This window comes from Falco naumanni, chromosome 4, assembly GCF_017639655.2.
Source record: "Falco naumanni isolate bFalNau1 chromosome 4, bFalNau1.pat, whole genome shotgun sequence".
NCBI lineage: Eukaryota > Metazoa > Chordata > Aves > Falconiformes > Falconidae > Falco > Falco naumanni.
Window position 1 is genome coordinate 110,264,271 of NC_054057.1, and position 17,634 is coordinate 110,281,904.

At 41.7% G+C, this 17,634-nt stretch overlaps 1 protein-coding gene across 4 annotated transcripts in view; it reads right to left on the reverse strand.

The window, feature by feature from the left end:
• Nucleotides 1-307: 307 nt before the first annotated feature.
• ATG7 (autophagy related 7) overlaps nt 308-17,634 on the reverse strand; it is a 122,491-nt gene continuing 105,164 nt past the window's right edge. For 3 of the 4 annotated variants that reach the window (XM_040591003.1, XM_040591004.1, XM_040591001.1), the window contains one exon: nt 10,135-10,336. In XM_040591003.1, coding sequence (XP_040446937.1) covers nt 10,304-10,336 — 33 coding nt within the window. In that variant the 3' untranslated portion in view covers nt 10,135-10,303. Of the gene's footprint in view, nt 9,900-10,134; nt 10,337-17,634 lie in introns of those variants that run through there. The other variant, XR_005827452.1, reaches the window with a different exon arrangement.

Sequence of the window (17,634 nt, forward strand, 5' to 3'; positions counted from 1 at the left end):
CCCGGCAAGTGTGGATCCGAGTCCGTTCGGGAGCAGCACGCATGTACTGTGCAACAAAGAGTTAAGCTTCTAGCAGTCGGACTGGTAAAAAAACAACACAAGCCTCAAAACCAGAAACTCATTTTAAAAAAAAGTGCACTCAATTAACTTTTTCCTTTTCTGTATTTCATTCCACAAGAAAAACACAGCTCTTTGGTGACTCTGTGGTATTTTAGCTGATTTGTTGCACAAAACCTAATGCTCATCCTGGTAGGCAGATCTCCCAGTACACACATGCAAGAAAAAGTAAAACTGAAACGGCAAGCACTTAAAAGTTAACAACAGATTTATTTAATCCTTTTTTACATACATAATGTTTTTAAAATACATGCTTAATGTAAGATTGTCTTTACATTTGAAATCAGACTCCTTTTAGAATTCCGGAACCCAGTTTAACACATCATCAAAGTTTGGCTTAGAACATCCCGAGCTGGGCATCCAAAACGCGAGGCCAGTGGCGGTCACTAACCACTTCTGAACAACTTGCCCGAACCGATCACATTGAGAGGCATTAACAGACAGTGGTAGAGGTCGGACAGTCCTGTACCATCTCTAGTACCGCTTCTATTGCCTGGCTGACTCGGTTGGGATCGGCCTTGCTACTAGGCACTTACTCAGCAAACCAGCCTCTGCCGAGTGAGCTGGGGCAGTGGGTGGCAGGCGGAGGTGACGCGACTCTCTTTGGCTTCGCCAGAGGCCTGTGGCAGAGCCCCTGTGTTCTGCCTCAGCCCATCTTCCCCTGCCTATGACTATTACGGAGAGGACAAAGTTGCTTTGTATCAGCAGTGTTTTTAAAAATCATCGTAACTAATTAATCTCCAAACTGCGAAAGCTGGAACATAACGTTATGGCTTAGGAAATTTCTGAAGCCACAACCGCCTACAACCACAGCAACACACTAATTTAAAAACAGCAATTTGCCATATTCTGAAACAACATTCTGCTGCATATCCTCATGCAATGAATGTCAGCCCCTCCTGACATTCAAGTGACATTTAAATCACGTTTTTTTCCATTCTGTTGCAGTATCTCAGATCACCAGGTATGTTGTTACTCTCTGTTCCTAGCTGACTCTTAAGCATTGGACATCTTGATGTTATCTATCAGAATCTCTTAATGACATTTCCAAATGCTAACAACAGGAAGCTACATTAAGTAACAGATATCATCATTGTTGGAAATGAAACTATAATTCCTCCAGCAACAGGGAAATGCCGTACACCCACCAGCTGACTTGCTCCCTGTTTCTCCCTTGCAAATCAGTGTGGTTACAAAGCAGCCTATCCTAAGTTTGTAATATCTGACTGCTAAACGCTACTGAATTCCTATTCAACAAAGTATAGTTAGCAAGTAAATGAACTGTCTTACCCCAGGATTTCTGAGAGCCCTAGCATGTAAGCGTATCAGGCAGCTGGTGAGGATGATCTAGCTACATGCTATACATCAGCTGCTGCCCTGCAGGGCTTGTGGGGCAGAGTATGTATAGCTCACTCATTCCTAACTACTGCCCTAGACAAAATCACAGGTAGTGTCTAACTGCATGCAAGAGACATACAACAGTAAACGTTTTAATTAGGGGAAAACTGTCTTTGTATCTGTGTGACCAAATACGTGCAGTGTTATTATATTTATGTCATGTATCACCTCAAAGCATTCCCAACTTAGTTCCAGTAACAATATACAACTGGTGCTCTCACAGCCATCGGGTGGAACCTGAGTAAGAGTTTTTCGGTAAAAGCATGCATGACCCCGGCACAAGGGTAATCTAGAAAACAAAGGATCCAAAGGAAGCTGAACAGCAACTTTAGGAAGGCTGAAATAAATAATAATAAAAAAGAAATACAGAATCTTTTTTTTTAGGACTTTGGTTTAGTGTGACATCTGAAAAATAATTTTTAATCACGTGGTTCTTAACAGTGCTGAAGTTTGACAGAGGTTCACATAAATAGAAGAAAGACCACTACCTATGGCAGTCACTGACACCACCTCCCTGAATACAAGGACTTTTAAGTTTTCCTTTAAAGTGCACCCACAACGGCACTGCCGGCTCTGTGAGAACCTACACAACCACACCACAGCCCAACGGACCTATCTAAAGTCTCCGTGGTGCTGTATTTCTGTAGCGTTCCAAAACTGCTACTATTTAAACAAAATGCCAGTGATCCTTTGCTCATGACAATAATGAGTAAAGTGCAACGCTTTTACAGCCTGTCCGTGAACACTAGGAATAAATGACCTAGACAGACATCCGACTTGCCACATTCCTTTGATGACCAGAATTCCTGACATTACTTTTAACACCAGCTCAACCGCCAGCTCCTGCTGTGACATCACTGGGGGTTTTGTCCACGAAAGAAATGTGGATGCTGCAGCTGCCTGCCCCCCTACCCCTGCCCACCTGCTGCAACCACTGCCCTGCTGCCCTGGGGGATGCTCCAAAGCAGCACTTTGCTCCGGCTCCTCCCGTTTCGACCATGTATTTATCCAGCGTTATCACTGCAAAGTATCAGTTGCAGGGAAGGAAACACTGAACCAAGAATCTGCTGATCCCTACTGAGAGCCGCGATGGAGATCCATTAGACTGGCACAGTAGTAAGAACACACGTTTCTTTTGTTTGCATTACTTCCAAAATAATAACGGAAAATTGTGCTCAGATCTTTTCTTTCCCCTCCACCTCCCACCCCCCTCCCTCCCCAGCTCAGGAGCGATTTAAGAACGCTTTATAACAACAGAACCTCAACTAAGGCCTAATTACAGTTATTTCATTCATAAATAGCTTGCATAGAAATGTGGATCTCCTGTCTTAAGTAAACTTCAATATCGGTGATTTCAATGTCTCCAAAGGCTAAAACACATGCAGTGTGGTTACTCATCACGGCAAGGCTGCCTTAGACCGTTACAACCCCTCATCCCCTCCCCCCTGAAAAAAACCCAAGACAAAACAAAACAAAGCTGCAAGTATTAAAAGAAAACCCCACAGTCCCTCTTTAGGAAACAGGCAATTCAAACAAGAGTTGCCGGTGATGTCATTTCATTTATACATCGCTTGAGTCACTGGTTCCTGAGGAAGCGGCAACACCTACAGGATCACTGTATAAAAGTCAGGCTCTGAAGCATGGAATCAAAATAAAGACGCTTCAAGACAAAGCAAAGCCTGCAAGCAAAATCATACCTACTTTATCGTTTCCTTGCTTCTTACACTAATTTGAAAGAAGTCTGTTACTGGAAATTAATTTGGGTGGTCACCCACATCCCTCGCTTACCAGGGAGGCACCGAGCACTGGGGGTGCGAAGGGGATATTCACAAGAAGAGAAAAAAGCGTGAGGGGAAGGAAAAAGGACACCAATTTACTAGTTGTTAAAATGTAGATTTTAAATGCACTCGGAGTGGGCCAGACTTCAAACGTCCATGGCTCTTGCCTTTCCTCCCAGCCTATTGACATGATGCGGAAACAATTTTAGCAGCCTTCCTTTGTGCAGTTTTAGCCCATACTGGTTTTGATTTAGAAAGTAAAATCATTCCAGAAATGAGACGCTCGCTTGCATTTCAAATGCACCAGACTTCTGCAGCACTGCCTCACAGGGATGCATCAACTCCAGGCTCTTGAGAGGGTGCACACATCAGACCAAAGGAGAAACAGGAAAACACTACTGACCTCTTCCAGAAGAATGTAACCAGAGTAATGTCTCTCCTTTCTTATTTACCTAGTGCATAAGATATTTCACTAACAAATCAAGCAATGAATCATTCTGCAGAGATCTCACAGAAACCAAATACCCCGGTGCCTAAAGTTACACACAAGCCTGCATTTTTGGATAATCAAAGACTAGTGAAGTAGCAATCCACAGTCACAGATGCAAGAACAGAAAGTAAATGCATGGGAAAGGTACAAAGACTAAGTTTTAAAGAATTGTGCTTTTGATTTGCAGTGGTACAACACTGTATCTATGCTTCTGTCTTTTCCTGTTAGCTTATGAAAATATTTTGTTAAGAAGCAATTTGAAATTTTTAGCATTTAAAATGAAATGCACGTGTGCATGTGACCTTCAGTTCCAGAGGCAAAGTCCATTGTGCTTTATATCAATGTCCTATATAAACATCTATTCAAAGAACAAGAGGAAACAGGCATTTAGGCTGCTATAGTAGATGGAAAGGATAAGTGCGTACTCCATGCCAGCCAGGAAACTTAACATGTTTGTTTTTAGAACTCCTGATCGCCCATTTTTATCCTCAAGCCCAAGGAAGCAGCAAGCTACAATGGCAAAGGAGAACAGGCCTGGTTAAGCAGAAAGAGACCATGCCACTTCATCTGCAACATCCCGGCAAGAGCTTTTCAGAGTGTCCTACAACGTAATTCCACCGGATTTGAACACATGCTATGTTAAGTCACAACAGGCAGATAATATTGTCAATTATTGAAGGAAATAATTAGAACTTGAAATTATATACGGTTGGAGTGCTCAACTGCATCCTTATCCTGGGGTGAGATCATCTGAACTGGGAAATTAGGTGAAAAAACTGCTGCCCTAAGATATAGAATACCTTAAGGTACTTAACAGCATTGCTACCCAAGCTTATGGCTATTAATTCTTCTGGGAGTAGCTTCAGTTTCCCTTTTGCAGTGCCAAGTTCCTTGGCCAGGTTAAAATAATCCTCAAGTGACTCATTCCGAAGACTTTACTACAACCTGGACAAATCTCTAGTTGCTGGCTGGTGGAAGAATACGGATTGCTGAATTTCAGCTACCGGACTTAAGAGAAAAGCGGCTCCAAATGAGCCCCAGCCCCAGCCCATTCCGGTTAACACTACGTGACTTCAACCAACAGTCAACAACACGCCAGCAAAACAACAGGTTGGAGCAACAGACCAGCTTCTTTGACCCAGGGAATGAAAACCATAGATATTCTTTGCCAAGTACACAGATCCAATTTCCATACATTGTACAGCTGAGGAATTAAACAAAAAGTTAAGAAAAAAAGCAACGAGCATTCACCTCTCTGGGTCAACCTAGGAGTAGCGCTGCCACAAAGCAAGGGGTCCCATGGTCCGTCCGTTCCTCAGCCCCTGCCCTATGAAGAGTCACGATAGTGTCAGCGGTAGCAGACAAAAGTATGTCAATAACAGTGAAATGAGAAAGAAAACACTGTCAACAAATTGTTAGGGCTTTTTATATCAAAACCTGTCAAGCGCTGCACTGATAAAAAATAAATAATAAGAACTTTTCAGAAATTTTGACACTGGAGAGCTGAAGTGGTAATAGAAAGGAAAAGTCTAGATTAACTTCAAACCTAAAGCATGACCTGCGTGTTGTCACAGTATTTTTAAACACCGTCAGGGTTCTGGAGACGATCCAGGCAGCTGCAAGGGAAAGAGCTGGAACCGAAATGGGCCAGGTAGGTAGGTGTCGTAGGTTAGGAATTGACACAGGGCCAGACTGGGACAGTCCAAAGTCCTTCTAGCGCGGTATTTCTGTCTTTTAAAACAGTTAATCCAGGTGCTCTACAAGAGAGAAGGTGCACAAGACCCTCTTGAATGAAAGTTTCACTTTGGCAGGATATGCATGAGCACATCATCTGCATGGAACTTTTTATTTGAAAAAAAAAAAAAAAAAAAAAAAGAAAGGGGAATAAAAGGAATTAATGAAGTCATGTCAAAAGATTCAGAAAAAATTACGGTAACAGGCTTGGGATGTCTTCCAGAGTATGTTTCTTAGGAAGTCTGCTCAAGTTTACCACGTTGCAAGTATTTCTTTAATGGCTCTCTTTGGAGTACAAGTGCTTATTTGTTTCTAAGGAAAGTACTGCATTAGTATTAAAAAACCCCAACCAACACCCTAACAAATTTGGTATAAAAATTCGGAAAATTGGCAAGGCGAAATGCCACCATCTAGCTGTTTATGTTCTCTTCAGCTACTGTGCACTCTTGGTGCAACATGCCAGCACAAAGGTGACTGGATGGAGAGCATGAGAACGGCTGTCTGCCCCGTCCAGCACTGGTGGGACCGGCACCGCACAGCACCCGGCGGCAGGACAAGGAAGGCTGTGACTACATGTTAGCTGGCAACATCTCTTATTTTTGAAAGAATGCGAGCTATCCTTCCTATTCCCGTAAGACTACAGAGTTAGGCTTTCCTTGAACTCTTAAGAGATGGTTATAAAGAGAAGCTACATAAAAACACCCACATGGATTCCATCACAGCTCTTAATGATGCTGCAGGAAACAGGCAGAGTTTGTTGATCAAGAGCCCAAACGCTGGTATCAGGTTAGTGACCTGTTCCCACATTATGGCACTAATGAGAGCCCTGCATGCCAAAGTCTGTTCTCAGTCACATCCCGGCACTCTCACTGCGTCTGCGATTTGGCTAGGAAAAGAGGAGGAAAACTCCGCGGAAAGTTGGGAGCTGGGTGAGCTGTTCGTGGCCCAGCGCTATTCCAGAGGAGTGCAACGATGGAGTAGCTAGTGGTGGACTTGGCAGTGTTAGGTCTACAGTTGGACTCGATGATCTTAAGGGTCTGTTCCAACCGCAGTGATTCTATGATTCTATTAGCAATTCCATTTGGGCTAGTTAACGTACATGCAGAAGGAATTCGTTCAGTAAGACGGAAAAACAAGTGCTGTGACGTGACTCTACAGTGCCTAGTGAAAAGTTCAGAAATACATAAAACCCAATTCAGTAAGAGTTTTCCATGAGAGCACGAGTGAGAAGTTAAAAGAAAATGCTTATGTATGGGAAATTATTCAATTTTTCTAATAGTTCTGTTGAATATATTTAAGGTGAGCAGCCAAATCTTATACAAAGAAACAGAATTGGAAAGAACATTTCACAGGAAGTGGAGTAAGAGCATCAAAGACAACAAAAATGAAATTTTAGTTCATGTCACTGGACTTCTCAGAGGACACAATACCAAAGCCAGACAGAACACAGGGAAGGGAGAAGAATTTTTCCAGGGTCAAGCTCTACAATGTTAAGGGCTGGAGCAATCTCTACAGTTTCCTTTAAGTGGCAAAATAACTTGTGCTGATTTCTACTGAAGCAGAATCTCTCTGTAGTTCTTGAGAGTCATCAGCTTCCTAGGAATGTACATCCTACGGTTGCATTCCTTGGTGATTTTCTCGACCAACCTGCTTGGGCCATCATGGATCTAAGTGTAATTTTCAAATTTGTGCCCTTTCTCCCTTACAGAGCCCTATGTTGAAGTCTGAAGACTCAAATTAGCCCCATGTTTCACAGAACAGATTCTCATGTGAGCTGAACCACCTACTGGCCATGACTCTGCTGGCTGTAACGGTGCTGAGACAATTAATTACACACCGTATAAAGGGCATGTCCTAGGCAAAATTTATTCCTAATCAACAGACCATGACACAGGTGAAGAGGACTTAACAGCAGACTGTGAAAGCAAGGATAAAAGCAAGGGGGTGTTTTAAAGAAGAAAACTTTCATACAGAATCTCAAGTACCTCCCTTCCATGAATGTGGTACCACTCCACAACACATTCTAGAATTCAGCCGGCAAACACACTGAAGGGATGACACTGAAGAAAAATTCTAGTCAGCAGAAGTGTGAAAGGAAAAGAGAGGCTCCCAATCCATGAGCTTCTATAATACTCAAGCACAAAAAGGATGTCAACAGCTCTCCGTTGAGATCTGTGGTCTTTGTTAAATGTCCCCAGATGTGATGCGAAGGTGTCACAGTTGCCTTCTGTGAGACACAGTCCCACGCCCCCACTCCCACAGAATGCTACTGCATTTCTGCCAAGTGGAGCAGGTTTCTCTGAGGCTGTTCGCTCCCTCTTCCCAACAGATGTGGTTTACCTGAAAAGCCATGGTAGCTGTTGGGTTCTACATCAGAAGTATGAGTTTGGGCCCTTCACTGATGCCTAGGAGGTCATGGCAGCACAAATAGAATTTAAATGGTACCTCCTTCATGAAGCAAGGTAAAGTTTAGCTTCTTCCATTAAACGGCGATAACTGGAGCTGAGGACTGTGCTGAAATCCTGCCATGAAGTGCATACAAGCCCGTAAATAAATGTGCTTATCTGCTAATAGTATTTGAATGTGCACTCGTTCATTCATTTGAATGGCTTCTCAGGATTTCTCTCTCAGTGAAATGCCAAGAAATTGAGTAAAAGCAAAACAAGAACAACGCTCGTCCGCAAGGAGAAAGAAAACAACATTATAGTTAGACAACGGAAGTTATTCCAAGTCAAACTGAAGTGTTTCTGAACATCAGAGACATCTGGGAAGCATATGTACAGGAAACAGCTCAGCCTGAGAGAGTTGTATGTTACTGAAATTACAGAGGTAAGGAAACGTTGTATTAACCCTGAGTTTTGAACCTTTCGATCTTGTACACGTCTACAGTTAGATACCGCCAATGCAAAGCTACAATGTGACTTTAACAGGATACTTTTAGATATTTAAAACAATTTACCAGATTTCAGAAAGACTTCTAGTTTTCAAGTTTTAGATAACCAAAAAATGCAAAAGAGACTTTCACTCTCTATGGTTAGCAACTCCAAAGGATAAAAATGTCGATCGCTTCCTTTAAACCGCTCTCGTACTCATTCAAGGCTAACAAAATGGAAGTCATTTGAGCTCATAACTAATTATGTACATCAACAAACTGCTTTAAAATGGACATGGCACGTTATCGATCTTATTGTTCACTGCCCGACCACCAAAAGAGCAGTTTCCTGCGATTACTAGTCTTCCAAAAATATACATTTCATTCATATATATTTTTATATTACAATGAAGTTAGCTAAACAAGACATTCCCTTAAGGCTACTTAAGAAATCACATAAATATAACGAATATCATAGTTAAAATAAATAGAAACAATAGCTATTTTAGACACTTGACGCAAACCTCAGCATCTCTCCATAAAGCTCCTTTATGACTGGAACATGGGAGTTGCAGGTATCTTAGTTTTTATGGAAATTTGACCTGACAAAACTTCTGATGTGGCATAAGAAAAGCTGGGAAATTATCTGCACCAAATATTCAGGGCTTATGTTAAGGAAGAAACTAAAATAATTGGATTGACCCACTAATTTTCGTAATACTTACAGGAAATAAAGACTGCTTGACAGATAAAGTGATTTGCATGTTTTCTGAGTGAGTTAGTCCATAATCCCCACAATATACAGCTCTAAAAGGGACTGCAAATAGACTTCTAAAACCTATGCCAAGATAAAAAACAATATTCACTTTCAACTTTAAAGTAATGTACTTTGACCTTTTACAAGTCCTTTTTTCTCAAGTTATCTTTTCAACTCAAGGCTTTCCTAACTACTGTTTGTGCTCAGCTATAATCTCTGAAGCCATTCCTGATGCTGCAAAAATGGAAAAACTTAAAACCCAACCAAAATGAAAACCCTAATTGCTCTTTTTTTTTTTTTTAAAACACCTGTAAAGTACTGGGTGAGAGCATCCAAGAATAGCGGAGCTAGAGAACCGATTTCTCATTTCGGTTAAGCATTTCTCGACAAGGTTTGACTGTATCAATGACCTACCCCCACAAAGCAATTTTTACTATATAACAGCCTGCTCTGAACTTCAGGGGCCCCTAATCATGATACCAATGCATTTTGGTCTTTCCTGTGTAAAAATAAGTCAAACCACATTTTTTCCCATAGCATGAAATTATGAGACCTTTACAGAGAATAACACCTCCATTGACACAGGCAAGAACTATCAGTTGTACTATAAACATGTACCTAGAAACAGCAAGCAACGTGGTGTAGGCAGTAGGTGTAGGTTCTTACCTACTCCTGCTTTCTTTTAAGGATTTAATTCCCGATAGCAGGATGTTCTCCATCTTAACAATAAATTCCAACTAAAGGGGCACAAATCTGGGAAAGATGAAAAAAGACATTTAGAAATGCTGCTCGGACACGTCCATGGACAAGCAAAATAAAAACTGGGGCGAATAAAACACCACAGCTTACTTAGGCAGAGTATTTTACATGTAAGCCATATTCAGAAACTAAAAAAAACCAAAAAACAAAAAACAAAAAAAAGAGGTTTAAACATAACCACATTGCTTTAGTTATTTACATAATAAAAATGAACATGTGGAGAGTTATATCCATAACATACTGCTTTTAATGTGAAGATATTAGTGTCAAACTGTGGATTATATTTGTTTGTATTTGTAGCAGTCAGCACGGGTAAGCAATCATTAACTTGTCAAGGAAGGGATCAAAGGCCGTGCTGCCGTCCAAAGCAGGTCATCTTCCACCTCATCCCGCCGATCTCAAACTGTTTCATCATCACTCATGTCCCAGATCTGCAACAAAAAAAAGGAAGTGGAAATTTAGTTTGTGGAGTTTCAATATAATTTTAATATACCTTTATAAAATCAGTATTACTATTTAAAAGGAAGAATAAATAACATTTTATGGACTATTGACTAACACCAGTGGAGCTTTATATAAAATTCAGGATTTTTCTCTTCTGTTAACAACCTACACACCATTCATTATTTCTAACTCTGGGGGCATTTTTTAATGTACACTTTTCAGCATTTGTTCCTGACCTTTCAGTTTGGTTACTTACTATTTATTATCATTTAGAGTGAGCAGCAGACCTAAAACTAGACCTTTTGTTTTGGTTTGCTGACTCACTGGCACATACTTAATGTAGATAAAAACTTATAATAAATAGCATACTTCATTAAAATTGCAGAAAATTTTCAAGTCATTCATAAAGAACTAATTGTTCTCCAATACTTCATTTTGTAGTCTAATTTTAGATCTCAAGAACAGCAGCATAAAGATAAGAAGTCATATGACGTTCGTATTTTCCCGTTGTTGAAATAAAATTAAAAACCACGTTGATTTTTCTTCTGCAGTACAATATAATTGTACTTACACTTTGCTACTTGCCCTTGTTCAGTAAGTGATTATAGATTATAGATTATAGATATAGATATAGATTATAGATTGGGGCAAAAAAGTATTTTCACAGAGTACCACGAAATCTGGTATCCTTGTGAACATGCTAAGGTGAGTGTTATAAACTCATACCGGTTACCAGGGAGCAGAACACGTGATGTAAAGGAAATATAGGGACTTGCAGGCAGAACTGTTTGGGGTGAGGGGAAAACATATTCTGAATATATACTACAAGCTTTTCTTCCAGAAAGCATGGGTGTTCTTAAAAGACTTCTCCTGATTATTTTTTTAGGTTTATGGCAAATACCCTCCTTCCACTTGGCAGGGCTTGCAGTAGCTTGGGATGAGGACTAAACATGGGTACCTGGCTCTGAATGGGATTTAATATTATCATAATATAAATTCTATACTATATAAAATTTCCTCTCTGACTTGGAGCATTTCAAACTTGCCTAAGTTAGCAGCAACACTGCTGGAGTACTGTGACAAGCCTTTTTTGATTAGGAGAACAAGAATGCCACTTGCAGGGCACACAGCACTCAAACCGGTGAGCCCTCGCCGCCAGACCCCTAACACAAAGGAGCAGCACCAGCCCTTTGTTCCTGTGGGAAACAAAATCCAATTTATTTGTTCCCCAACAATTTGTGTGTCGGCATAAAGTGACCTAAGTTATTCTCTCATTTTACATCCTGACCACTAAAATATATCCACAGAAGTACAGAACGCCAGCAGTTATTTAGACCATAAATTCTTCAGGGCACAAAGTGGTATTTTACATATATACAGTGTCTAGTACAATGGGGCAGTCAGTGTTCACAGTTGCACCGGTTAGACAAATAAAAAATACAAACCACCCCATTTCTAGACAGGCAACAATGAACGCTGACCTGTTGCTTTAATAAACCTCTTCAAGACAAAATGTAGTATTTCTGGAATTTGAAAACATTCTGAAAAAAGCTCTTCAAATTCAACCTCAGAAAACATAGAAAATCAAACATTTCTATGCAGTGCTACAGGCTGTGTAAAATGAAAACTCAGAATGGCAAGATTTTCTCAATTCCTAGAAGCGCTGCAAAATGGTGGTGGAAATCCTTATGGAAAATACTGAAGGAACAGTTTGTTTACAAAAGAAAAAAAAAGTTTTCATCCTGCCCTAGATGAGCAGCTTGGAGCTTGCCAAGGCAAACATAAATGTCCAGCTCACCAGTCAGGGTCAAGGATGTGGAAAATAAATACAAAACCCAAAATCTTTAAATAGACTTTATGGTATGATTTGAGCTGGCAAAAAGCAAGAAAACCAAAGTTCAGACCGATAGGCCACTTTGTCTAGCCCGCTTTGATTTTTGAAAACAAAGCCCATAGATTGTAACCCTTACAAACACACCGAGCAGCACGACAAACACTTTTAAAAATACACCGTGAGGTGACTCAAAGACAAAAGTGAAAGAAGCCAACCGACAGCCCTGAACCGTCTGCTTTACCTGCGAAGCAGACACATCGGAAGGCGGCCGGCTTCCCTGCTCCGCGTGCCCCCATCCCCCCGCTGGTCTGGGCAGCGTGGGTCAGAAGGCAAGCACGCTCCCCGCTCGGTTTGGTGTTTTACAGAGAAAGGCTCATCAGGGTGCCAGTTAGATTAGTGGCTTTGTGACACGGAAATACCTCCACCCAGGAACCGGCGAGCTGCTCCGCAATTGCTGCCGAGGTTGCAGAGCCCTCCTGCTTTACCTGCCTGACGCGCAGTGCTGCACGACTCTGACGCCCCGCGCAGCACGAGCGGCAGCTCCACCGGCACTGCCATTGCTTTTGGTTGAAACTACAGGGAAAAGAGCAGCTCCCTGTACTTGCCCTTAGCAGTTGAGCACCTCGAGTAACTTGAGGACTAAGCCCAAGCACAGCAGCAGTGCCTACCAGGTTACTGGGGAGGTACAGTACTGTTAACAAGAGGGTGAAAGTGAAAAGAATGACAAATTCTCTCCTATCTAAAGCACAGCTCTTTTCTAGGAGGCTTTTAACACGAAAACATTTGCAAAAAGATTGACATTAAGGTTCACAGGTATTTAACCACTATGCAAACATCCTGGATTGAGAACTATTTTATTTTTAAACATCTGAAAAGTATGCTATGATTTTACTTGCAGGAGAACGAAGACAGATTACACTTCATCTATCACAGCAGTCATAACCATAGAATCATGACAAATGGTTTGGGCTGGAAGGGACCTTAACGAGCACCCAATTCCACCCCCTGCCACGGGCAGGGCCACCTTCCACCAGCCCAGGTTGCTCCTAGCCCCGTCCAGCCTGGCCTTGGGCACTGCCAGGGGGAGGCACAGCACTGTGTGTTGGATCTTACCAAGGTTTACGAAGAACAGAGTAGTAGTACCTTAATCAATGACGTGCAGAGGGGAGAGGAGAACATGAAAGAAAACAGAAAAATTAAATACAAAAATGAAGAATTGCGTGCTAACCTAAAGACAAGCTATGTGATATCGCGCAAAAGAAGCTGTGTTAAATGTCAATACGAACAGCTAAATGATAATATATCATAGTCTTTGTTGAGAGCAATATGAATTTTCATGAAAAGACAATTAAACCACATAGACTATGCAAACTTTGCATATTACTTCAAAAGAATGAAACTTTCAAGAGGAGAAATCGTGAAATACCGAAAGCCGTGAAAGACAATGTCTATAATGACTGTCACGACACGAACCTGACACCCAACCCAAGCTGTGAATTTGGATTTTGTTTTCACTTCTCTTCTGTCCTGCAGCACACCTGGGTAAGTTAAACCTAAATGCAGCTACAGGCAATGACAGGAAAAGTAATAAAATAGGAAGATAAGAAAACAGCTGTCAAAACCAACCCCGCCTGTACAAATCTGGACAGATCATCTAAATACACCTGCTTCTTCAAATACGTGCTTTTATATTCAAACCTCTTTGGAGGGGTTCTTAAATTTCAGATACAAATTATGTCTACTCAGGATAAGAGAACATTTCCCACGCTTTTTCTTGGAATTACAAGTATTATTGTCTTACATAATAGAAAGAATGGGGGGAGGGGGAAGTCCCTGTGCATTAACTTTGCTCACAAGTTCCCGCTGATTGATTTTACACAGCTGCATTTTGCACGTTCAATAAATCCTACTGAACAGAGAGTTTTGCATTTCCTTCATACAACAGTAACACCGGGTACCTGAAATTTAACTTCCATGACAATGGTTCCAAAATTAGGTGTTCACCTACTGCAGCAGGTAGTGGCTTTGCATCTTGTAATTAACATATGTAATTCAAAAGATAACTACTGTTTACCTTCTAAACAAACTTGCAAGAATATAAATGTACCCTTAGAGGATTCTTGTAAGTTTCTTGCCAGCAGGATTTGCCTTAAAAATGGCCACCGCATTAAGAGAGACAAAACAAACAAACAAACAACCCCCACAAATACTATTTTCTACACACAACTGAGATAAATTTACATACACACGTACCAAACCCTCTGCTTAGGAAAACCTGGAGCAGTTTTATTATGCAAACCGCAGTATTTACTATGTTACAAATGCTCCGAATACGGTGGAGAATAACAGTCAAATTCTACAGTCAAAGGCAAGGGCTGAAAATTAGACGTTACATACATCAAAGAGCACAGCTGAGTATCACATGAGAACATACAGCTTCCCAGATCAATTATGGCTTATCATATCTTTGTCTTTGATTTAGAAATGTACACTTAGGAAATCTAAACAAATGAAAAATGAATACATTCAAGCATATGTTTAAAATTAAAGTAACTGAATTATTTCACAGCCACAAAATGTGAACTTTTTGATAGATAGGAGATTAAACGTATTTTTGTTCTATGCTATAGCAGAGAGACAATACATCAGAACTTTTGGCAGCTTAAATTACTTTATAAAATATGTGTGCGTGTGTCTAAATACACTTATGCTAGAAAAGAACATCAGGCTGCATTAACACACCTTGTGTGACTTGTTCAGTATTCTTCTTGGACCACTGGCTGTATCTTTCAGGAATGCAACAGAAATGAAATTGCAACTTGAAATTCATTACATGCTTGCAAGTTCTAACATGCAACGTTTTCAGACTTCACGGTATAGACTGAGGGATAATTATAAAGTTCAGCACTCTCCTTTCATCTTGGATACCTGATGCACAGTAAGCACTACCCTTCATCTTACTGAAACCGAAAACACTTCAAGCATTTTGCATATTCAACAATTCCTTCCCCATCCCCCTTTCCCACAGGAAAAAAAAGCCATAAATGAACAATCAACATGAGCAGTATCCTGAACTGACATATTTCTCTTTGTTCAGAATTTATACCTAGATGCACGTCAGAGCCTGCATAGTGCACTCTGTGGTGAAGTATGTTCCTTACTATCTAAGAAACCAAGGTAATGCACTTAAACAAGGATCTACTCTTGCTGCCAGTGGCAAAAGTTTATCCTACAACAATTCCAGTGGTTCCAACACAATTTTTTTCAGAAGTGGCTGCTGACTTTATATAATTAAACTGTAGCTAAAATCAGGTTTGGCTATAATCTAAGGAATTAACTGTTAGATACTTCTTAATTCAGTTGACACAGAAATTGCAAACTTAAACACACAGACACAAAGAAATTAACCTTAAAAAAAAAAAAAAATCAAAGCCAGGGATTATAAAAACTGCATGTCCTTCTTCAAGCTCCTTTATTTAAATAGTAAGTAGAGAAAATTGTGGATAGTTTTCCCAGATCCCTGTACACAATGGTGCTACCTCAGGTGGTTGAGATGGCTGACAAATTCCTGGCAACCCTAGTACCTCCGTAAGTGCCTTTTTTCTGTCCCTGCCTTCACAGCCTTTCCTGTCTGAGTGGTTTACTATCTTGCAAAAAATTCAACTCCATCAACTTTGTACTTTCTTTTAATGATGGTGCCCCTGGTTGATGCTTGTTTTCCCTTTATAGCCTTTCCAAAATTCTGTATTTTCAGCCCATACCCACAGCTTAAAAGGTCAAGGTCACGAGGCATTCTCATTTTGATCTCAATGAACAGCAACTATTATTCTTTGAGTTCCTCCTGTATTCATTTATCTTGAATAGATGTATAGAACAGTTCTCATGAGTGGCCTCACTTTTCATACAAAATGCAAACATTACCTCTCTCAAAATCACCTTATAGACTTCCACTTTGCCAGCTGCAGCATGTTTAAGAATCCTGCCATCACCTTTCAGGGCACCTTTCCTCCTCTGATGCCTTTCATTTTATCATTTTATCAAGCTACAGGTGTCTTGAATTTGATTTTCCACCCCTTTAATGATCACTCAATTTTTGTATCCTTTTTTTCTGAGAATGTCCTCTTCCAAGATGGACTTTATACTTCGTTTTGACCTATCTACATTTGAGCCGTTACTGCAAAAGTCGGACAACAGGCAAATGCAGCAAGTGCCTTAGCACATGGGCTTAGCCAGCTCAGACACACAGTACAGAACAAATACAGGCTGGGTGGAGAATGGGCTGGGAGCAGCCCTGAGGAGATGGACTTGGGGGTGTTGGTGGACGAGAAGCTCAACATGGCCTGGCAATGTGCCCCTGCAGCCCAGAGAGCCCCCCGTGCGTGCCCTGGGCTGCACCAGAAGCAGCGTGGCCAGCAGGGCGGGGGAGGGGAACCTGCCCCTCTGCTCCGCTCTCCTGAGACCTCTCCCCTGCAGTGCTGCGTTAACACAAGAAGGACACGGACCTGTTGGAGCGAGTCCACAGGAGGCCACGAAGACGACCAGAGGGCTGGAGCAGCTCCTGTGAAGACGGGCTGAAAGTTGGGGCTGTTCAGCCTGGAGAAGGGAAGGCTCCGGGGAGACCGTACAGCACCGGCCAGTACCTAAGGGGGCCACAGGAAAGCTGGGGAGGGACTATCTACAAGGGCAGGTAGCGACAGAACAAGGGGGAATGGCTTTACCTGAAAGAGGGCAGATTTAGATGAGATATTAGGAAGAAATTCTTCATTATGATGGTGGTGAGGCACTGGCCCAGGCTGCCCAGAGCAGCTGTGGGTGCCCCATCCCTGGCAGTGCCCAAGGCCAGGCTGGATGGGGCTGGGAGCAGCCTGGGCAGGGGGGTGGAACTAGATGGTCTTTAAGGTCCATACCAGCCTAAACCATCAGTCATGGTTTAACCGCAGCTGGCAAGCGAGTACCATGCGGCCACTCGCCCACTTCCCCCACCCAGTGGGATGGGGTTTAGAATCAGGGAAAAGCAGGTATAATTCAAGAGTTGAGATCAGAACAACTTAATAATTAAAATAAAATATCTAATAACAACAACAACAACTGAAATGAAAAGTAGAGAGAGGGAGAGAGGAATAAAAGCCAAAAGGGAAGGGGAAAAAACAAAAAAAGTGATGCACAATGCAATTGCTCACCACCCACGGAGCGATGCCAAGCCAGCCCCCCAGCAGCCACCAGCCCCTCCCAGCCAGCTCCCCCCAGTTTACATCCTGAGCCTGATGGTCTGTGGTATGGCACATCCTCTTGGCTCCTTGGGCTCAGCTGTCCCGGCTGTGTCCCCTCCCCAGTTCCCCTGCCCCTCCAGCCCTCCCCTGGCAGGGCCCAAGAAACTGGAAAGTCCTTGACTCAGTATAAACAATACTTAGCAACAACTAAAAACATCAGTTTGTTATCAACATTATTCTC